The sequence below is a fragment of the Littorina saxatilis genome, linkage group LG15, assembly GCF_037325665.1.
Source record: "Littorina saxatilis isolate snail1 linkage group LG15, US_GU_Lsax_2.0, whole genome shotgun sequence".
NCBI classification, from domain to species: domain Eukaryota; kingdom Metazoa; phylum Mollusca; class Gastropoda; order Littorinimorpha; family Littorinidae; genus Littorina; species Littorina saxatilis.
The window spans coordinates 5,441,370-5,466,022 of record NC_090259.1 but is presented as its reverse complement, the minus strand read 5'-3'; the positions used below and the strand labels follow the sequence as shown (position 1 = coordinate 5,466,022).

The following is a 24,653-nucleotide window of genomic DNA, read 5'->3' as shown; positions in this document are numbered from 1 at the left end:
AACAAAGAAGAAGAAGATGAAGATTAAATCGACAAACGAACCGATAGAACGGTTACAATTTGACAAGTTTGGCATTCATGTGAAAAGGGAATAAAATGCGCGTACCGTATCGGCATTCTATCCAACACTACCCGACACAGCATTTTAGATTTTAATGATTGAACAGTCTCACACTTATGCTATGGTATTCTTCAGTCGTAACTGGTGTTATCTTTCATCTCCCAACCCGAACTGTTTAGCCCTTGAGGCGATCAGAAACTGCGTTTAGGTGACGAGTAATCCATGGCTAATACGCATTTCAGTGAGCTTGATGGGCCAACGAGACCGAGCAATACTGAGATACGATCACTGGGATAACCACGACTGGCTGTGGTACAGAGAGTACAGAGATAACCACTGACATAATCACGACTGCCTGAGATACACAGAGCGATACTGAGATACGATCACCGAGATGACCAAGACTGGCTGTGGTACAGAGATAGCCACTGCGATATTGTGAGATACACATAGCTTTTGGCGTTATTTTACACATAACGTCAACTTTGCTCTTATACGTCCTGAAGTGCGTTTTGTGATCTACACTATTTCATTCACGAAATATACATTTACGTGGTAACAAACTAAAACGTGTAAGAAACGTGTGTGTTAATTGGTCCTTAAACGCGCGCGTGTGGGTCAAGGATTCAACGTAAAAAGTATGGGTCTTACACGACCCACGCCATCCGAATAGGGATACACTTTTTACTGCCTCTTTACAGAGCATTTCCATGGGTTGTACACGACCCACGCCATCGGAATAGGGATAAACACAATAAAACCCGTGTTTAATTCCATATTAATTATGGGTCGTCCACGACACAACATCCAGACTGTATAGTTCAAATTACGTCATCGTTTGTTTTCTTAAAAAAACCAGGTCGATGGTGTTTGAGGATTATATGTAGTCTCAATGAAACACTCCCAATAGTTTAAGAGATACAGACATCGTGAGGCTGTGGGTCGTCTACGACCCAGGAAGCACGGGGAAGGTGGGTGAATTAAGCCATTATGTGACGGTGTAACACGAAATTTTTACTCCACGAAAAATTTACTCCGGAGTAAATATTTCGTACGAAATTCTTACTCCGAGTACACTTTTCGTACGAGAAAAGAACTCCCCAAGGCACAAACAAATCACTCCCTCCAAGAAATGTTTACTCCCCATTTTTTTTACTTCCAGTAAAAATCTCGTACGCAAAACTGGGATGCGGGCGAAGAAATAATGCCAATAAGTGATCTCGCGCACACAAAATGTCGCGCTACCCTCCTTCCACCCCTTCCACCACCAAGAATAACAGGGGACAAGGGAGTAAAAATTTCGTACACCTGGCATGGGAAGTTAAATTGCTTGTGTTGGGGTGAAGTAATTTATTCGTTATTTATTCGTCAGGGGAGTAACATTTTTGTACGAAATGTTTACTCAGAACTCATCGGTCTTGGGGAGTAATTTTCTCGTGAAATGGGGGAGTGCTTTTTTCGTAAAGGGAGAAACTTTTTCGTACGAAATGTTTACTCCGGAGTAAAAATCTCGTGGGAGTAATTTTCTCGTGTTACACCGGCATGCGTCAGGTGCTGACAGACAGGTCTGACTGATAAACTTACCTGCACGCGAGATCCAGAACAATCGACTCGTCTTCGATTCCTCCCAGCTGGAAAAATATCAGTCCCAACCTAAACCGGTGGAACAGTTTTCCACCCGTGAAGGAATTGAAACGTCTTGACTGTTGAGTTGTGCTCCTTGTGTTGTGGTAAGTAACCGACTTTCCGCGGTTACATGTCAAACCAAGAGATCTGTTTCGTACATATGGTTCAGACAACACACACACACGCTCACTGACACTCAAAGACAAACACACGCTCACTGACACACACACGCCGCAGACACACACACACACACGCACGCAAGGGCACACACACACGCTCACTGACACTCACAAACACAGCTCACTGAAACTCACATACACACACACACTGACACACACGCACGGACACACATACACACATACATACACACACACACACACATACACACACACACATACACCTCCCCCCAAAACACCCCCAAACACACACACACACACACACACACACACACACACACACACACACACACCCAAACACACACACACACACCCAAACACACACACACACCCCCAAACACACACACACACACACACCCAAACACACACACACACACACACACACGCACACACACACACACACACACACACAAACACACACACTGTAACCAAATAAGTAATCCAAACATTTATTTTTTCCTTCATATCTTTTTTTCACATCAAGAGGCCCCCAACATAAGCTTTGTGAATTACAGAATGCATGATGTGAAGGGAGATAACCAAGCACAGTTTGCATGGGCAAGTTGATTTCTAAAAAACAGCACTAGTGGTTTTCTGTGAGGTAAGGCAAAGTTTGTACAAAAGGTTTTGTTCAGCAGCATAAAACAAAACAATATAATAAATATCACAGTCAAGCAAAAAAGTTACATACCTCAAACAACAAAAATATTGGTGATAAACTTGTATGTCTAAACTTTCCAATACGTGGATCAGAGACATGATATAAAACACAGCATTTATGGAGAACTATTCATCTGCTCTGAATATTTGCATTTAAATTCAGTTCCAAGTAAACCTCCCTGTGTAAAGATTAATTAATTCTTGCTACCCAATTCGCAAGAATTACAACATAATATACCAAACAGAAATAATATCTGCTGGTGCTAGTTTTGACTTTGAACAACCACTATTGTGATGACAAATGCAGAACATTCCGGAGGAGTCCTAAAGAGAATGTTAAAATTGTGTGTGGGGAACACCAAATTCAAATAATACTGAAAACAGAGATCAACAATCTCACAGGGGGCAGACGGGGCAATATGGAATGGGCACAAAAACAAACAGACGCAATGCTCAAAGGCAATAGATTTAAGACTTTTTTTAAATTTTTTACTGTAGTCATCAACACAGCTGGTCAAAGTTGCTTCAAAAAGTGATGCAAGCACTTCTATTTTGGTCATCAATAACGAGACCAACAGTTTGGACATTTTATTAAAATGCTACTTTGACATTTTGAATATACTCACTCTATACGTGGGCCAGCTTATAAAACTTGTAATCACCCGCTGAGAAAAAAAACCACTCTTAAAAAATTACAATAAAGTTTTTGGTGTAAGACCAAACTGCATGACTTATAATGTCTCATGTTGAAGAAATATCGCCCTAACCACAAAACCAAAACTGGTCTGGCAGAGATGATACGTAGCTTCTGTTGACAAAAGTTTATAGAAAAAACTTGAAGCTAGCAGAACTGGAAGCATGCTTCACCCAGATGGCAACGAGTGACACACGTTTCCGTGGTGACGGTGACAAGCACACACAGGGGAGGTAAGACTAGTTAGTTTTGGGCAGCCTCGTACACGCCTTGACCTAGCACGCCCTTCCTGCCAATGCGGTCAAGGTCAAAGTTCCTGAAAGCATCGTCCTTGGCCTGGTTGGTGCGGAACGTCTGAAGGTGAGGCTTGGCCTGTGCACAGATCATCATCGTCGTCGTTATTGTCATTGTCATCATCATCGTCATCATCATCGTCATCATCAGCAGTAGCAGCATCATCATTATTATCATCATCATCATCATTATTGTCGTTATCATCATCATCATCATCATAATCGTCATCATAATCATCATCATCATCATCACCATCACCATCACCACCACCACCATCACCACCACCACCACCACCACCACCATCGCCATCATCATCATCATCATCATCATCATCATCAGTTGGTAGATCAGCACTGGACTTGTAACCCTTTGGTCACTGGTTCAAAACCAGGCTGGAATGGATATGGGTCAACGTTACGTGCAGACTCAGAGACAATCCACAGTCCCACCCCTGTCTTAGTGGCACCTAAAATAATGAACAAGGAAATGGAAAATGACTGTCTGTGAGTGTGTATGGTGGTGTCACCACTGGTGAAAGATGACCTCTGGCAGTCGAGCATATTTAAATTTATCAGGTTTCTTGCTTGACACCAATTGTGCTGACAGTCAAGGTCAACTCTGTCTGTGTCGTGCAATTCGTTGCAGATAACTAACTGTGTTGATCTTTTTCTCATTACAGAAAGATTATACCCAGGATTAAATTGTGTTGCTGATGGCTTTTGGGTTGACAAAGACATTTCTAATTACGTTTTATATTTACAATGATCATCATCATTAAACTACATGACGATGATGATGATGATGTGTTTTTGCAGTGTCCTAAAAACCCACTCGTGTCTACATATCACAGCCGAGGAACGCAGGAGAAGAAAAAGAAGGAGGACTTACGGATTTTGTGAATCTCGGCAGCTGCCAGAGCGGCTTGTTGTCCACGGGGTTCTGGAAGGTCCTCAGCAGGGTGGCGCGTGTGTCGTACAGCAGCAGCTGGTTTTTTTTCTGTCACCAAAAACACAGCTTGTCAGTCAACAACACATCTTGTCAGTCAACAACACATCTTGTCAGTCATAAACACAGCTTGTCAGTGAACAACACAGCTTGTCAGTGAACAACACATCCTGTCAGTCAACAACACATCCTGTCAGACAACAACACATCCTGTACGTCAGTCAACAACACGTACATCCTGACAGTCTCTGACATGGCAAAAACACATCTTGTCAGTCTCTCACTCTGTCGTGTGAGTGAAGGTTGGAACAACACATCTTGTCAGTCTCTCACTCTGTCGTGTGAGTGAAGGTTGGAACAACACATCATGTCAGTCTCTCACTCTGTCATGTGAGTGAAGGTTGGAACGTACAACACATCTTGTCAGTCTCTCACTCTGTCGTGTGAGTGAAGGTTGGAACAACACATCTTGTCAGTCTCCCACTCTGTCATGTGAGTGAAGGTTGATCGAACAACACATGAGGATGCAGTGGAAACCGGCCCCCTTTTGTGAACTACAAAAATCGGACAAAATCAGGTCTTAAAATGGAGGGAATCTTAAAATGGAGGGAGTCGTAAAATAGAGGGAGTCGTAAAATAGAGGGAGTCGTAAAATGGAGGGAGTCGAAAAATAGAGGGAGTCGTAAAATAGAGGGAGTCGTAAAATAGAGGGAGTCGTAAAATAGAAGGAGTCATAAAATAGAGGGAGTCGTAAAATGGAGGGAGTCGTAAAATAGAGGGAGTCGTAAAATAGAGGGAGTCGTAAAATAGAGGGAGTCGTAAAATAGAGGGAATCTTAAAATAGAGGGAGTCGTAAAATAGAGGGAGTCGTAAAATAGAGGGAGTCGTAAAATAGAGGGAATCTTAAAATGGAGGGAGTCGTAAAATAGAGGGAGTCGTAAAACAGAGGGAGTCGTAAAATAGAGAGAGTGGTAAAATGGAGGTCAATTCACGGAGGCTATATGAACAAAAATTCTGAAAAGTGGAGGTAATAAAAGGAGGAAGTGTTATATTAGGGTTTCTTAACAGGGGGTTCCACAGTATGAGAGATGGAGGAGATGGACGTTGCGTGGAATGAAATGTAAGATGCTCATTGTCATAAAGGTTGTAACTTTTATATGCAATGTAAACTTAATTGTAGCATGAAAGGTACAAAATACACATGCACACCCACAAACACAGTTGCAAACACATGTACACACACACACACACACACACACACACACACACACACACACACACTGCACACAAGCACATATATGCATACATGCCAGCATGCACAATACTCTCTCTCTCTCTCTCTCTTTCTCACGAAACACTGATTTTCTCTTTAGCATAATCACACGTTGTTACGTCAGACCTCAAAACAACACTTCACATGTGAACACACTTTTCTTCTCTTGACCGTGTCACCTCATCTGTGTGCAAATTCTACAACACCTTCTTGGGGTTAGCTCTTTCTGTAGACGGTGTTCTGAAATAACTCTGTCAGGTTTGCATGGTTTGTTAAAGGCTGACATAGTCCTATTTAATTAGTTTAATTACTTCCAGGGCTTTTCCCATCGTTGCGCGCGGGGATGTATAAATTAAGCTTCCTGCAAAGTTTTAGGTTTGAAGTCCTTACCAATTACGAGAAATAATTAATTCTTTATTACATTGTTTAGCAACAGTTCTCCAGGATTTGGGCTATTTTTAAACCGTTGACGTCACTTCGTGATGTTTCGTAAACCAAAGATGGCGTTTGAGACTGTTCTGTTTACATTCGACACTATCAACACCACTTTGCAATACTGAAATAAAAAAAAAAAACACGCGGACAAGGACCACAAGGAAAGTTTGACTCACCAAGCAAGAGTATTCACTCTTTCAAAACACATCAAAACCTGACAGAGTTATTTGTGGAATTCGTCTATTGACATCAACACTCTTTTGCTGACACAGGCACACACAGGTTGGGGCGGGGACGTAGCTCAGTTGGTAGCGCGCTGGCTTTGTAGCCAGTTGGTCGCTATCAGCGTGGGTTCGATCCCCACGTTCGGCGAGAGATTTATTTCTCGGAGTCAACTTTGTGCAGACTCTCTTCGGTGTCCGAACACCCCCGTGTGCACACATGCGCACGAAAAAGATCCCACGTTCACAGCGAAAGTCTCAGGGCTTGGAAAACACGAAGACACGCATGCATCATCTCTCGTCTCTGATTATCATGATCGTATTTCGATACTTTGACGAGACAAACCCAATGCTGGTGTGTCGAAGAAGACAGCCACAGCGGGCTTGCTCGAGTCAAAGTATCACACCATATCTTCAGCGTATTACCAATACCTGTCCCAATATAGACCAGTTGGTCTAAGAGGACGTTAAACCCTATTAGTCAGTCACACACAGGTAGTTACTGAGGTCAAACAATGTATACACAATCCAGACCAACAGAAATGAAGTGCAGTCCTAGATAACTGTGCATACATTTTATTAAGTGCGAAGTAAATAATTAACTTGATAGATCTCACTCAGTCCTAAAGTAGACAGAACGGTCATAGACTGGACAAGTTGCATATGAACGTGCATGCAGAATGTAACAGACAAGAGTGCCTTTGTGAATCAGTCATCTGGATATTAAGTCATTTCTAGGAAAGAATACGTTTCATACTCACAAGAAACAGAGAAAGGGGGAAGAAATGAAAAAAAGAAGGGAAAAAAAGTCAGACACAGAAATACTAAGAACAGGACCTACACAAAAAGGTGCTGATCAGTAGAAAGCATCTTGGTCATCTTCCATTGTCTGACAGGCTTTTACCTAAAGAATTGGCCAGCTTACCAGACACATAAATCTTAAAATCCTCTCCTATGATGCAATTACTTATTTAATTAATTTAGATAAAGCAGAACAGCTAGGGGAACAAATATACTGCATGTTTATTCGGTGGCAATCACATCCGTGCATGTTTTACCTGAAATAGCCAGGCTGCATGAGACCTTGGAACTAGTTAGTACTTGAAAATAGATGCAGCAGCCAACTGAGCAATAATCGTAACCTAAAATACAATTAATGTGCATACATTTTTTCTGAGAGATTTAAATAAAATGGAAATAAATTAACAGAAAAATAGAGAAAGCTATAGCTGCTGCTACGTACTAGACAACGATTCAGAATTCTAAAAATGAACACAGAAAGTGACAAAATGCTACAACCCCATGTACCGGAAAGAAAAATGTATAGAAGAGTAGAAAATATACCAAGAATTACTCAGAGGATAGTACAACATTCCTATTGGAATAAGTTGATCAGTGAAGGATACACATCATGCAATAACATCATGTTCCACAAGGTATTTAAGAGAATTTCAGAGCTGCATACATTTCATGGGAAGAGACTAAGGCCACAAAAAAAAAGTGTGGTTACGGTAACATAGCCAAAAACAATAGGGCAGGAAGGTAGGCAATCACTTTTTTTTTTTAAACTTTTTTTTCTACTGTGTACAAATTAAACCTACTTGACAGGGAAATAAGTGTGCGACTCGGGCGCTTTTGCTTTCATTGCGTTTTCTGCACTCGTTTTCTTGTTTTTTTGTGTGTTTTTTTTACAAATCTAATAAAAAGTTATAGGGTCGGCCCCTAAAAATAGGGTAGGTCGGGTTACCGTAACCAAACTTTTTTTGTTTTAGGCCTAATATGACAGATGGAAAGACAACGGTCTGCAGAGTGTGAGGGAGCGATCAGTACCAACTTACTGAAGAAGCGGAGGAAAATCTAGGGTCCTGTGGTGAATAAAGATGTTTGAATAACACTGTCTCAATCGATCAGTCATGTCATTTACATAAATCGTAAGTATAAGGAGGGGAAGGGGGGAGGGGGATGGGAGGGAGAAAAGAAGGGGGTTGGGAGCAATTAGGGATGGGAAGGGGGGGTGGGGGGGGGGTGAGGGGGAGAGCTGACAAACAAAACTACACACTAATTAATCCTACATTTTGGGTACATCAAGTCCATTTGATGCGTCAGCTTAATTACACTAACTTTTTATTATATTTAGTCAAGTTTTGACTAAATATTTTAACATCGAGGGGGAATCGAAACGAGGGTCGTGGTGTATGTGCGTGTATGTGCGTGTGTGTGTGTGTCTGTGTGTGTGTGTAGAGCGATTCAGACTAAACTACTGGACCGATCTTTATGAAATTTGACATGAGAGTTCCTGGGTATGAAATCTCCGAACGTTTTTTTCATTTTTTTGATAAATGTCTTTGATGACGTCGTATCCGGCTTTTCGTGAAAGTTGAGGCGGCACTGTCACGCCCTCATTTTTCAACCAAATTGGTTGAAATTTTGGTCAAGTAATCTTCGACGAAGCCCGGACTTCGGTATTGCATTTCAGCTTGGTGGCTTAAAAATTAATTGATGACTTTGGTCATTAAAAATCTGAAAATTGTAAAAAAAAAAAAGATGTATAAAACGATCCAAATTTACGTTTATCTTATTCTCCATCATTTGCTGATTCCAAAAACATATAAATATGTTATATTCGGATTAAAAACAAGCTCTGAAAATTAAATATATAAAAATTATTATCAAAATTAAATTGTCCAAATCAATTTAGAAACACTTTCATCTTATTCCTTGTCGGTTCCTGATTCCAAAAACATATAGATATGATATGTTTGGATTAAAAACACGCTCAGAAAGTTAAAACAAAGAGAGGTACAGAAAAGCGTGCAACTACTACCCCGCTCTTCTTGTCAATTTCACTGCCTTTGCCATGAGCGGTGGACTGACGATGCTACGAGTAGGCCTATACGGTCTTGCTGAAAAATGGCATTGCGTTCAGTTTCATTCTGTGAGTTCGACAGCTACTTGACTAAATATTGTATTTTCGCCTTACGCGACTTGTTTTTGTTACTAGAAGAACTCGTCAGTGGTGAAAAAGGTTGTTTTTGTTGCATGATTATCTCCCTTGATGCTCAAGCTCACCCAACGCCAAGGTACAGTTTGCATGGCAGATATTAACCTTTACATAAAACTCAAACAAATAAACTATTAATGGAGAGTTTATGATATTGCACCAACCACAACCAACTTTTCAGCAAAACAGTCTATGCCTTTTGAAAGACACCCATGATGCAACACAAAAATCAAAGCTAAATTAAAGCATGTCAGTAATATAAATCAACAACAACAAAAGTCCCAAACCCTTAGAAAATAAAGTAAATTAAAATAAAATAGAAAAGAAGAAGAATGCTGTTACGTTACCTGCTTCTCCTCCCGGCGCTTTGCGAGCTCCTGGTTTCGTCGCTGGCTGATCCACTTGTCTTGAAACTTGTGCTCCAGCAAATCGTAGATAGGTGTGCATGGCCTGTATTACAAACAAATATTCTTTATTTATTTTTGACGAAAATTTTTAAATATAGTTCGGCACAACATCTGACTGATTATGTCTGACACATGTACTCTCACTTATTCCTGAAGGTTTGTTTTTCAATCCTGCTAAAATGTCACCAGCAGTCTAGTCATGCTTTCTCCATGCTCCAGCAGTGAGTGCCTTCTCATGCTGAATCTTTGTCTTCTTCACGGCGAGCGGTATACCCAAGAAACCCTCCTTAACCTAGCTTCTCTTGCAATACCTCACCTTTCTCTATACTCCAGCAGCTAGTGCCTTCTCATGCTAACTCCTAGTTTTTCTCACGGCAAGGGTCACCCAAGGGACGCTACTACCTAGCTTCATGCACTCGCCATACCTAGCCTTTCTCGCTGCTGAGAAACGGGGGTCAGATTTCACATTTGTTTCCCCACAAAAGTGACACTATCAGGAAAATGTCCAAACTTCTTCTTCTTCTTCTGCGTTCGTGGGATGAAACTCCCACGTACACTCGTGTTTTTGCACGAGTGGAATTTTACGTGTATGACCGTTTTTACCCCGCCATTTAGGCAACCATACGCCGCTTTCGGAGGAAGCATGCTGGGTATTTTCGTGTTTCTATAACCCACCGAACTCTGACATGGATTACAGGATCTTTTACGTGCGCACTTGGTCTTGTGCTTGCGTGTACACACGAAGGGGGATAAGTCACTAGCAGGTCTGCACATAAGTTGACCTGGGAGATCGGAAAAATCTCCACACTTAACCCACCAGGCAGCCGCGGCCGGGATTCAAACCCTCGACCTTCCGATTAAGAGGCCGACGTCTTACCACCACACCACAATGCCCGTCATGTCCAAACAAAATAAGGTTCTGCAGTAGAGGGAGTCTTATAATAGCTGATCTGAAAAGAGAGGTGCTATTTTTATGAACTGTGACCAACACAGAACATCACCCACCTGGTAGGGAGCCCAAAGACCATGGAGGGAGGGAGACGGCGCGTTCCGGTCTTCTGCTCGGTGGTGGGCGGTTTCTTCCTGATGTCGTGCGTAGCTCTGTAGTCAAAGCTCTCCTTGGACGTCACCAGGCCGGCTGACACGGCCGAGCGATTCAGTGCCATGAAGTCGCGCTCGGGTTGTTTCTTTGGTCTGTCGAAAGGCAGGCTGCTGGACCCCCCTCCCCACCCTCGCAGAGCTGAGACAAACGGTGCAACAATAAATTTGAAAGAGTTTCACAATTACATAGAAAATCGTTTTCTTTCCATACATACGAGTTCAGTAGAACCTGTACTTGCGACGGCCTCTTGTTAACGATTACCTGCCCTGTACACTTTTTTCTGATTACTAAACGCCATTAGGTTTCTGTTCAGAATCATGCTTCATAGTTGATCAGTTGTGAATGATCAAGCATAAGTGGATATTTTGGGTGTTGATGAATGCATGTTAGTTTGAGCATTAAACCGTCCACAATGATGTGCTTGGCAACATTATAAAAAAATTTAAAAAATTTAAAAAAGATTAGGCTGCCCATTACAGCCACACACGCACAAAGAAATCCCCAATGAGTTTTCCTTCCGATATAATTGACCTTTCTATAGCGACCACCTGTCTATAACGACCACGTTCAGTCCCTTGGTGCTCCAGGTCATGATCAACAGGTGGGACTGCATGTATTTGTGTTCATACACAGAGTGCAGTACTAGTGTTACCTGTTGTGACCATAACACCCAACAACAACAACAACAACTACAACAACAGCTACAACAACAACAAAAACAGCTACAACAACAACAGCTACTACAACAACAACAACTAAAACAACAGCTACAACAACAACAAAAACAGCTACTACAACAACAACAACAACAACAACAACAACAACAACAACAACAACAATATATATTGCCTTGTTTACAAGTTGACTAGCCTCTATTCTGCTTAGACCCAGATACCACATTATTCATTCTCTCTCAATTGTCAACGACCCAGTTTTGTCAACAATAAGAATGAAAAATAGCCAACTACTTTCAATATTCAGGCAGTTTAGAGCAGTAGCTTTCCCAAGCAGTTACGACATTTTCCTTACTCCTTCCATTCATTCATTGTCTGACTGTCAAACATTAAGCGCTTTATAACAAAGTTCAGAGCACAGAGTTCCAACTGGCTGACTGACAGACTATTGAATACGGACAACTGGCAGTGTGACTGTTACAAGCAAACCACAAAGCCCTGGAGACACAGCACTGATACAAAATCACCCAAGCATGCAGGCAAAGCAAACAACTAAAGATCCACAACAATGAGGCTATTTTTGTGGAGCACTGTGCCAGATGAGTACATTGAAGTCAATCTCTTGGGCCAAGAAAAAAAAATTCAATGTTTTCGATTTCCCGACCAACCCTATTTTATCCTTCATGTTACTGATGTAGCATTAGTGACACAGCGGGGACAATTTTTGGCAAATAAAAAGACGCATGCGCTTGTGCAAATATTTTTTGTCATAAAAACAAAATTCAATCAATAAATACAACAGCTAGGACAAAATCAACACTAACTAACACAACAAATTTGTTGGCCTTGTTTTATTTGTTTGCCCTACAGCAGGTCGTGCCAGCAGCCAGCTAGTCGATCTACTTCAAACTGATGGGTTTTCCTTCAGCATATATAGTGCGAGGCAATGAAGTTTCCTTTGTGCCAATTGCTTGTAAAGCTATAAAATTTGATGATTTCCACAGGAAGTACGTAGGTTCAACACTCAACTGCCTGTTTGCTGATAATCACAATGCACTGTACGTGATCAAATGACATCAGATTTACATATATAATATATATACATATGTATATATATACACTCACAATAGGCTTAAAGCCTACAGACAAAGGCTTCACTGTGATACATTTACAACACATTTACACACTCACTAGGCTTAAAGCCTACAGACAAAGGTTTCACTGTGATGAAACTACAACAGATTTACACGCTCACAATAGCTTAACATATTGAAACAACAACAACAACAACAACAACAACAACAACAACAACAACAGGACGCAAGCCTGCAGACAAAGGCTTCACTGTGATGAAATTACAACAGATTTACACACTCACAATAAACTTAAAGCCTGCAGACAAAGGCTTCACTGTGATGAAATTACAACAGATTTACACACTCACAATAGGCTTAAAATAAAGCCTGCAGACCAGGGCTTCACTGTGATGAAATTACAACAGATTTACACACTCACAATAGGCTTAAAGCCTGCAGACAAAAGCTTCACTGTGATGAAATTACAACAAATTTACACACTCACAATAGGCTTAAAAAGCCAACAGACAAAAATTAAGGCTTCACTGTGATGAAATTACAACAGATTTACACACTCACAATAGCTAGGCTTAAAGCCAACAGACAAAGGCTTCACTGTGATGAAATTACAACAGATTTACACACTCACAATAGGCTTAAAGCCTGCAGACAAAGGCTTCACTGTGATGAAATTACAACAGATTTACACACTCACAATAGGCTTAAAGCTACAGACAAAGGCTTCACTGTGATGAAATTACAACAGATTTACACACTCACAATACTGGCTTAAAACTACAGACAAATTAAGGCTTCACTGTGATGAAATTACAACAGATTTACACCCACAATCGGCTTAAAGCTGCAGACAAAAGCTTCACTGTGATGAAATTACAACAGATTTACACACTCACGATAGGCTTAAAGCTACAGACAAAGGCTTCACTGTGATGAAATTACAACAGATTTACACGCTCACAATAGGCTTAAAGCTGCAGACAAAGGCTTCACTGTGATGAAATTACAACAGATTTACACACTCACAATAGGCTTAAAGCTACAGACAAAGGCTTCACTGTGATGAAATTACAACAGATTTACACGCTCACAATAGGCTTAATTTAAAGCTGCAGACAAAGGCTTCACTGTGATGAAATTACAACAGATTTACACACTCACAATAGGCTTAAAGCTACAGACAAAGGCTTCATTGTGTGCAAGTTGTTCTCAAGCATGAGCACCTGCAGTGCTAAGCAGGGATTTTCAGTTCTTTCAGCTTTAGCCTGGCACAAACTGGCAGAGTGCCAGCACCCTGGCTACAGGTACAACATGGCTCTGTGCAGCTCTTGCCCTAATCAAACAGCTACCACAGTTAATCCCAGCAGTAAGTTTTTTAAATTTTTTTATTTTTTAAATATTTGTTTTAGGCCATATCAGGGCCGTGCTGCTTTGACATATATATATAACGTGCGTTACACACAAGACAGAAATCGCAGCACAGGCTTCATGTCTCACCCAGTCACATTATTCTGACACCGGACCAACCAGTCCTAGCACTGACCCCATAATGCCAGACGCCAGGCGGAGCAGCCACTTTCTTTCTTTCTTTCTTTATTTGGTGTTTAACGTCGTTTTCAACCACGAAGGTTATATCGCGACGGTGAAAGGGGGGAGATGGGATAGAGCCACTTGTCAATTGTTTCTTGTTCACAAAAGCACTAATCAAAAATTTGCTCCAGGGGCTTGCAACGTAGTACAATGTATTACCTTACTGGGAGAATGCAAGTTTCCAGTACAAAGGACTTAACATTTCTTACATACTGCTTGACTAAAATCTTTACAAAAATTGACTATATATTCTATACAAAGAAACACTTTACAAGGGTAAAAAGAGAAACAGAATCCATTAGTTGCCTCTTACGACATGCTGGGGAGCATCGGGTAAATTCTTCCCCCTAACCCGCGGGGGGTGCATGAGCAGCCACTAGATTGCCAATTTCAAAGTCTTAGGTATGACCCGGCCGGGATTCGAACCCACGACCTCCCGATCACGGGGCGGACACCTTACCACTAGGCCAACCGTGCCGGTTGCCAGCAGTAAGTGTTCCCGCCTCAAGAGGAGATTCACCATGAGAGAGTCAAGGTTCAAAGTGTGCCTGGTGCAGAAGGGTGGGCCATAGTTGGTTGGTTGGAAAATATTACTGTTTATTGTCTCTTCAGCTATTTAATGCTATTCGTAACCGGGAGGGCCCGAGAAATGAGTAAGTGTGATTGACTTGACTGTTCTCAACCAACCCCCCCCCCCTCACCCCCCCCCCCCCTCACCCCCCCCCTCACCCCCCCCCTCCCCCCCCCCCCCCCCCCCTCACCCCTCCCCAACAACAACAAAAAAACACAGACAGAAAGAAACAAGTCGCGTAAGGCGAAATTACTACATTTAGTCAAGCTGTCGAACTCACGGAATAACAAGTCGCGTAAGGCGAAATTACTACATTTAGTCAAGCTGTCGAACTCACGGAATAAAACTGAACGCACTGTATTTATTCACTAAGACACTTACAACTTCGTCAATCCCCGCGTGAAGGAAATCGCTCACCTTCCACGTGCAAAACGTAGTGATATTGACACGCCAGATTAGCGCGGTAGCGTCTAATGTGCTAAGCAGGAAAGCGAGCTTTTCTGTATTCTTGTTAACTTTCTGAGCTTGTTTTGAATACAACCTATCATATCTTTATGTTTTTGGAATCAGGAAATGATCACGAATAAGATGACATCATTTTTGGATTGATTTCTTACATTTTAATCGTAAGACCAATTTTTCTATTTTCGTTAATTGTGATCACATGTTAAGAGTAAACATGACATATGTATATATTTTTAGATTCAGAATGTGATGAAGAATACGAAGCAATCAATTTTAAATCTGTTTGCAAAAAATCGATTTTAATGACAACTTTAATGAGCAAACTCATTAATTAAATTTTAAGCCTCCAAGCTAAAATGCAATACCAAAGTCCGGGCTTCGTCGAAGATTACTTGACCAAAATGTCAACCAATTTGGTTGAAAAATGAGAGCATGACAGTGCCGCCTCAACTTTCATGAAAAGCCGGATATGACGTCATCAAAGACATTTATCAAAACAAAACAAAAAAAGTCTGGGGATATCATACCCAGGAACTCTCATGTAAAATTTCATAAAGATCGGTCCAGTAGTTTACTCTGAATCGCTGTACACACACACACACACACACACACACACACACACACACACACACACACACACACACACACACACACACACACATACACCACGACCCTCGTCTCGATTCCCCCCTCTTGACTAAATGTAAAAAAGAACGAGTATATGGCACAGCTACTTAAATGGGATGCATGGTCATTAGACATACAAACCCACTCATGCAACAAAAACAAGTCGCGTAAGGCGAAATTACTACATTTAGTCAAGCTGTGGAACTCACAGAATGAAACTGAACGTAGTCCGCCGCTAGTGCAAAAGGCAGTGAAAGTGACGAGCCTGTTTGGCGCGGCAGCGGTTGCGCTGTGCTTCATAGCACGCTTTACTGTACCTCTCTTCGTTTTAACTTTCTGAGCGTGTTTTTAATCCAAACATATCATATCTATATGTTTTTGGAATCAGGAACCGACAAGGAATAAGATGAAATAGTTTTTAAATCGATTTCGGAAATTTAATTTTGATCATAATTTTTATATTTTTAATTTTCAGAGATTGTTTTTAATCCAAATATAACATATGTATATGTTTTTGGAATCAGAAAATGACGAAGAATAAGATGAAATTGTTTTTGGATCGTTTAATAAAAAAGTAATTTTAATTACAAGTTTCTGATTTTTAATGACCAAACTCACTCATTAGTTTTTAAGCCACCAAGCTGAAATGCAATACCAAACCCCGGCCTTTGTCGAAGATTGCTTTGCCAAAATTTCAATCAATTTAATTGAAAAATGAGGGTGTGACAGTGCCGCCTCAACTTTTACAAAAAGCCGGATATGACGTCATCAAAGGTATTTATCGAAAAAATGAAAAAAACGTCCGGGGATATCATACCCAGGAACTCTCATGTCAAATTTCATAAAGATCGGCCCAGTAGTTTAGTCTGAATCTCTCTACACACACACAGAGACACACACACACACACACACACACATACGTACACCACGACCCTCGTCTCGATTCCCCCCTCTATGTTAAAACATTTAGTCAAAACTTGACTAAATGTAAAAACCAACACACAACATGAATGTACATGGGAGTTTCAGCCCACGAATGCATATGAACAGTAGAAAGAAGACTTAACTGCTCATATTGCTCTAAATATTGAAAAGCATGCAGCAGTATTTTCTTAAAAAAGAAACATAATGCGTCTCCTCATGTGTGATCAGTTAAACTGCAGGTCAGAGTGATCGAGCGCACTGCAAATACCTGAGTCATTTGAAGCAGACCACATCCAATTTAAATTGATGGTGTTCTCATGAACATGCACACATGTAGCACCTGTGAAAATGAACATGCTGAAGATATTTTGTGTGCGCACCTGTGTGTGTTTTTAATCAAAGACAAATGTCGCCAATGTTTTTACAGAGTGACGTTAAATAAAGGATTTTATCATCATCTCCTTGTATGTTTTTTGGAACCTTCGCCTGCCCATAACAGTTTTTATAAGGCTATTCATTTAGCTCTAACATTCTCAACCCTGTTTGTCTAGGCTTTGCCTCCAAAGGTGATTGTTGTGCTTTGTGCACTCTGTTACACATACATGGGAATGGAACAAACACACAGGAATGGTACACATACAAGGGAATGATAAAAACACACAGGAATGTTACACATACATGGGAATGGAACACATACATGGGAATGGAACAAATATGGACACTAACCATCAGCGGCTGTGTAGTCTCTCTTATCGTTGGGACGTCCGTATGTGAAAGCTTTTCCTGGCAGGTAAAATCCTCGGGTTTTGGGCTGACCACATTTGTCCTGAATCGTGAACATGACATTTGACGGTGATTATGAATCTTTTCAATGTATGTGTATAAGATTGTTCAGAATAGGAACAAGAGACAGCAGGTGAGAAGAACGAGAACAAGATAACAATGAAAGTGTACTCACCAGTGTACTCAGCAGTGTACTCAGCAGTGTACTCACCAGTGTACTCACCAGTGTACTCACCAGTGTACTCAGCAGTGTACTCAGCAGTGTACTCAGCAGTGTACTCAGCAGTGTACTCAGCAGTGTACTCAGCAGTGTACTCAGCAGTGTACTCAGCAGTGTACTCAGCAGTGTACTCAGCAGTGTACTCAGCAGTGTACTCAGCAGTGTACTCAGCAGTGTACTCAGCAGTGTACTCAGCAGTGTACTCAGCAGTGTACTCACCAGTGTACTCACCAGTGTACTCACCAGTGTACTCACCAGTGTACTCAGCAGTGTACTCACCAGTGTACTCACCAGTGTACTCACCAGGGTTTGTGTTTAGTGAGTACATTTTCCTTGTTATCTTGTGTTTGTGTATGTGTATAAAAGTTCAACTAGGTGAATCAAACTTGAAAGAGTGTGTGTATCTTTGTTGACACTTGGTTCCAATTTTCCATACAGCAATGTACAATGGGTTTTTTAAAAACCTTTACAGAAATTTTCTGGAACCATCCTTGATAATTGATTATTTGTCTTCTTCTCATAACATATGTTTGATAAAACACACGCCCGTACGCATGCACACACACACACACACAAACACACACACACACACACAAACACACACACACACACACACACAAACACACACACACACACACACACACACACACACACTCACACACACACACGCACACACACACACACACACACTCACACACACACACACACACACACACACACACACACACACACACACACACGCACACACACACACACACACAAACACTCACTCTTTGGCACACAAGAGAAAGAGACACTCAGACAGACAGACAGAAAAAGGAAGAGAAGCAGCTGAAACACAGATACACAACAATACATAAGTGTTCATCCATACAAACAGCATATGACACAGTTAAAGATGGTGACGTAAGCAAATAGACGACACAGTAAAGGAGACGCTAGTCAAGTTTGGCCAGCCCAGATGGCCAGCTGGGGTCTTTGACAGCTCAGATGATAGCTATACTGTTTTCGGCTGTTTGTAATGATTCCTTTTAAGTGTGCCTATTTAAAAGTATTCCATGGCACAATCATCTCGAATGGCAACATACATACTCTGCAATTCACGTCTCATTGGTGCAAGCGTTTAGATCAAGCCTTTCGTCATATATATATGCACAGACAAACACACACTCAGACACACACAGAAACCAGCTGTATAAGGTAGATAAAGATAACATTAACAAGCATATTGTGTGCTTTACACTTAAAAATAAGTATGGTAAAGCTGCACATTAGGACAAAATAAAATAAGATCGATATAAAATACATGTAAGAAAAGAAAATAGAATATTCCCCAGTAGTGACAAACACTTCCTAAAACTGACAAATGTGTGTGGTTTATATTCTCACATCCAAACGAATATTCTTGCAGTAGGTTTTTCACACTTTCTGTATTAATTTTAAATGGCACCCCAATGTCAAATCATGTTACACTATAATTATTCAACACAGAAAAAAAAATCATGGTCCAAATGACTCCCTCCTCTTAGATGTAAACAGCTAGGCTACCTCTTGAAATCAATACACAGACAATTCGCGGCCTCATCCCAGTGATGGACCGTTGCTTGGCTACAGCCGAGTTGCGGGAGAGAAGTCAAACTATCACGCACACAACACACGCTTTTGTTTCAACTTTCAGTTCGGCTCACCCTCAACAGAAGTTCATTAATGAGCATCGTGTCTCTCTGTAATCCCAAGTCCCCGGGCGCCGTGTATGTGAACGGCCCCAGCGGAACAGATGCCGTGGCCATCTTGTCACTTTTGATCTTGTCTCAAGTACAGATTAAAAAGACAGGCAGTCTCAAAAGGCCGCCGTTGACTCGCTCAGCCGATTTCCACTGCAGCGAATATGGCTTCTCTGGTAGCCTAGGAGATCGCTTCCTGCCATGCGCGAATTAGTCAAGGGACGGTACTCTTGATGTTGATGGAGTCTGACGATGTTTCTGATAATATTTGTAATGCTTTCTCGGTAAAATATTTTAATATGACTCATGATTTATATCAATGAATATATTTTCTAAATTATGATTAAAGTTAATTTAACAGGAAACGCGCTATTAGTGGCATAAAAACCGTAAAGTATCCAGCAGACGACAAAGTAGTTAATTCCCTTCGTTGTGTGCAAGTGCTCGCGCATGCGTGACTCCATGGGAACTGCGAACGCGACAACAATCCCTCCATCTTGAAACTAGGCATCCGAAGCACTGCAGCATCGGTCGAACTTTGGGCGTCAAGATGCCGAGAACAAAAGGATTGGCCCAGCGGCCAATTTCGGAGCAAATCGAGGAACTGAAATCAAAGATCAATCTCATCGGTAAATGTAGCATTCGTTTGTTGTCGTTGTGTTTGAGCGTGTTATTTGGTGTTGATGCGAACAGGTGCCCCCTTCGTCATTCTGTACTCGGTGTGTTGAAGAAAGTTGGGTTAAAAGTGTCCAGTAGTGGCGATCGTACGTGTTTGATGTGTTAAGAACATGAGAAGCAACGGGATATCTTGTAGTCCGCGGTGGCTCGGCGAACAGTCAGTACCACAACTTCTGCTATAATTAGCCTTCTGCAGTTTATATTAAATTATTATATTATAATTATTCAGGGTTTAACCTGGGAGAAAAAGGCAATGGGACATGTCCCCCTCAACCAAATTTTGATGGGACATAGTCGAAGGCAAGACGCGACAAAGAGGCCTGTACGCGTTTTGACCAAAGATGCAAAATGGTGCAATATATTGATGGTTCCATCTGAGAATTAGCCGCTATATCGTGTTATCTCTGTATATGTGTGTGTGTGTGTGTGTGTGTGTGTGTGTGTGTGTGTGTGTGTGTAATCCGATGTAATGTGTACATTTGGTAGCGCAGTGGTACGTAATCTCAATGCTCCCTTTGACGCACTGACGGAAATTGTGATAGGACATTTTCAGATTTAATGCGCCTATGGCGCAGGGCGCACTAGTAAATGAAACCCTGATTATTGCAGATGTTTACTGACACACTTAAGTAAGTGTGCATTTAGTTCTATTCACATGCGCCAGTGTTTGTCCTGACCAGACTTTTTGCAAGGGATAGGGGGGGGGGGGGGGGGGGGGGGGGGTGTTGATTGGGGTCCATGGAGATAGGGGGGGGGGGGGGGGATGGTGGTTGGAGAGAAGACGGGAGACCACACACATACCAAACTTTGTGATCTCAATTTTCTCTGCATGTGTTTTGTCATGGCTCAAAAGGCAATTGTGCTTAAATTGAGAGCATAAACAAACGGAAACAGTTTATTGCTTACCCATATGTGGAAGTCAAAGCATTTTTTAATAGGTGTACATCTGATGCAACAACAACAACAACAAAAACACACCCAGCACTGATAAGATTTGTATTGAATCTAATAAAAGAAACATCGTAACACATGCTTTTTCTAACAGCGTTGCACCCTTTGGAACACATGCACTGATGGATGGTGTAAAACATGCACCAGCTATGATCTGCTTCAAGAATCTGCTGGACAATACCTGCTATTCCGACTTGGTCGTGTGACAGACGTTTTCTTCCACACGAGATTACGTTGATTGTCTAACGAAGCCGTCAGGCTGAGTTAGACATCAGCTAATCGAGTGTGGAAGAAAACTCTGTCACACGACCAAGTCGGAATAGCATTTATGTCTCACAGCTTCAACAGAGGAGAGAACAAACACGTTTTGTGTACTCAAGCTTGACAAACCTGAACACAAGAGCAGCCATTGTGGAGAGATCTACTTTTTGACGGAAGTGACCGAACAGCTGTGAATGACGTCTTGGTATATATGTGAATGACGTCACAGTCATCGTCACAGTCTGTATCTTTTGAAGCATTGCATTCTTCATGACGTCTTTCTGTGTCTGCATCCGCGAAATGTTTGTTCATTCCAGAATCTTTGTCATCTATGTTCAGAACTCTGTCCTTATAGTTTCAGACTAACAGGCCTTCTGAGCGAGCCACTTTCCAAGGGCAGCTAAATTCGCCCATGGAAACAGTACTGTCGTCTGGGATGCCGTTTTCAGTATTTTGAGCGTTGAAGAATTTGTAAAGAGAAGAAACGATAACAGCAGGAGAAATAAAAGTCGTGTGTGCATTTTTTGGCTTTTGGAGGGACGATTTTGAGTTTGAATCTGTGCTTGCCATGCTCCTAAAGCGTGTAACATACAATCTTGCACACGTTTGCTTTAGTAGTGGCAAAGAAGGAAAGCGTGTGACATAGATCTATATTATAATTGAGTCACAATACAAGTATGATGATTGAAAAAGGTATGAGTATTGAGCATGTTATATAGGACTGACCTAAAACAAAATGAGATGGGACAAATAAAAAGCAGCGGGAAGCCTTGTGAAAATATCTTCGAGTTGACGGGCGCAATATCCCAGTGGATATAACGCTGGTCTCCCATGCTGAAGGTTGAGTGTTCGAATCCCAAACACGTCTGGTGGGTTAAGGGTGGAGAGTTTTCTGAACTAATGTGCAGGCCTCCTAATGCATTATCCCCCTACCTGCAAGCAAAAAACCAAGTGCACATGGAACAGATCCTGTAACCCATGTCAGAGTTCGCTGGGTTATGAATAGAAACATGAAAACACCCAGCATGCATCCCCCAAAATGGCATATGGCTTGGTGAAAACAGTCATCATTGTAAAATCCCTCTCATGCAAAAGTGCGGGTGGGAGGTTCAGCCCAGGAATGTGGAAGATGTTCCAGTCCCACCACTACCGTGGAACCCCCCTTTTAAGACCATAACAAATCTGAGAAAAGCAGGTCTTAAAAAGGAGGGAGTCTTAAAAAAAATTGGTGTAAATGTACAGAGGTTATGAATAGGGGGCTGGGCCGCTATTGCGCGGGGCCGCTATTGCGCGGGGCCGCTATTGCGCGAATCTAAACCTAACCCTAACCCTAAACCTAACCCTAAAGATTCGCGCAATAGCGGCCCCGCGCAATACCGGCCCCGCGCAATACCGGCCCGCGCAATAGCGGGCCGACCCCATGAATAGAAAATCTGAGAAAACCGGGTCTTAAAAGGGGGGGGGGGGGGGAGTCTTACTGAGGGGTCTTAAAAGGGAGGGGTCCCAGTATTACAAACACTATGCGTGACACTTGCTTCTCCTTCCTTGTGCAGAGGGCGACAGGAAGGCGTACTACGAGTCGTCTCAGTATGCCATCAAGAAGAACCGTGACACCATCACCGGACTGCGCAAAGAAACATGGGAACTGCGCAAACGCCTCAGCGACCGGCTGCAGGTAATAATAATAATAATTTTTCTATAGTGTGAGTCCCATTAATTGGCTCCTGGAACTGTACAATGTCATTCTAAAACAAACAAAACTCAAGCATATATAAGAGCATACAAATAACTTAGGGAAAAAACAATTGACAACAAGAACAATGATAATAGCAAAAACATTACTAAACATTTCTGAGGAATACAATCAATCATATTTCTTGTCTGTAGATATTTATTTATTTTTCTATGTTTTGCTTTTTGGAGAAAAACAACAACAACAGTGTCATATCTTGCATTCATCCGCTATCAGTGGTAACAGGGAATCAACACAGCTCGTGTGTTCTGCTCAGTATTTATTCAGGTTTGGCACATGGTTGTGAATGGCGGTTGAGTGCTGGGCGGAAGTGCTAAGACTCCCAGGGTGCAGTATACTAAATAGTATGTATAAAACATGGATCGGAATAATAGGGTCATGGACACAACAAACAGCATTCTGTACATCTCACAAAACACAGTCACAGATAACGGCGGGGATATAGCTCAGTTGGTAGCGCGCTGGATTTGTATTCAGTTGGCCGCTGTCAGCGTGAGTTCGATCCCAGGTTCGGCGGAAATGTATTTCAGAGTCAACTTTGTGTGCAGACTCTCTTCAGTGTCCGAACTCCCCCCCCGTGTACACTACATTGGGTGTGCACGTTAAAGATCCCACGATTGACAAAAGGGTCTTTCCTGGCAAAATTGCTTAGGCACAGTTAATAATTGTCTACCTATACCCGTGTAACTTGGAATAATAGGCCGTGAAAGGTAAATATGCGCCGAAATGGCTGCAATTACTGGCCGTATAAAATTTCATCTCACACGGCATCACTGCAGAGCGCCTAGAACTGTACCCACGGAATATGCGCGATATAAGCCTCATTGATTGATTGATAACGGGTGAAGACAAGCATGGCTGTTCCACACAAATGCTGAAACTGATACGGATGCAGAGGACTACAAGCATGGAGTAAACCAGCTTCCAGACAGACATGAAGACTTCTTCTATCTTATCCGTCTGCTTTCCCTTCTTTTGTCTCTGTTTATCGCTCTAGCTGTCACCCCCCCCCCCCCCCCCCCATCTCTTTCTCATGATTTAATTGGCTTCCTTTGGAGCAACCAGACTAAGCAGTTGTTATTGATACAATTATTTTTTAGATTGTTCTTTTTGATACAGTTATTTTTATCATGTCTCTCCTTCTGTGTGTGTGTGTGTGTGTGTTGCATGCGTGTGAGAGTGTGTGTGCTCTCTCTCTGTATCTCTTTCTCTCGCTCGCTCAAGGTTAATACTGATGTGTGTTTTGCTCTCTAGCTCTCTCTGTCTCTGTATCTCTCTCTGTCTCTATTTGTCTCTCTCTCTCTGTCTCTGTCTCTCTCGCTCAAGGTCAATACTGATGTCTCTCTCTCTCTCTCTCTCTCTCTCTCTCTCTCTCTCTCTCTGTCTCTCTCTCTCTCTCTCTCACTCTCTCTCTCTCTCTCTCTCTCTCTCTCTCTCTCTCTCT

General features: G+C 41.8%; 2 protein-coding genes across 3 annotated transcripts in view; one reads left to right on the top strand and one right to left on the bottom strand.

Moving 5' to 3' along the window:
* Positions 1-19,759, bottom strand: part of LOC138948315 (cilia- and flagella-associated protein 77-like) — a 41,939-nt gene extending 22,180 nt beyond the window's left edge. The window contains exons 1-6 of one of the 2 annotated variants that reach the window (XM_070319825.1): positions 19,531-19,758; positions 17,566-17,665; positions 10,798-11,032; positions 9,733-9,835; positions 4,399-4,506; positions 2,296-3,588 (exon numbers count right to left, since the gene is read on the bottom strand). In XM_070319825.1, the coding sequence (XP_070175926.1) occupies positions 3,460-3,588; positions 4,399-4,506; positions 9,733-9,835; positions 10,798-11,032; positions 17,566-17,665; positions 19,531-19,632 (777 nt within the window). In that variant the 5' untranslated portion in view covers positions 19,633-19,758 and the 3' untranslated portion in view covers positions 2,296-3,459. Of the gene's footprint in view, positions 1-2,295; positions 3,589-4,398; positions 4,507-9,732; positions 9,836-10,797; positions 11,033-17,565; positions 17,666-19,530 lie in introns of those variants that run through there. The other variant, XM_070319826.1, reaches the window with a different exon arrangement.
* Positions 19,760-20,035: 276 nt separating this feature from the next.
* The window catches only part of LOC138948312 (outer dynein arm-docking complex subunit 3-like), a 20,309-nt gene continuing 15,691 nt past the window's right edge, over positions 20,036-24,653 (top strand). The window contains exons 1-2 of the mRNA XM_070319823.1: positions 20,036-20,195; positions 23,010-23,131. Of these exons, the coding sequence (XP_070175924.1) occupies positions 20,117-20,195; positions 23,010-23,131 (201 nt within the window). The 5' untranslated portion in view covers positions 20,036-20,116. The remainder of the gene's footprint in view (positions 20,196-23,009; positions 23,132-24,653) is intronic.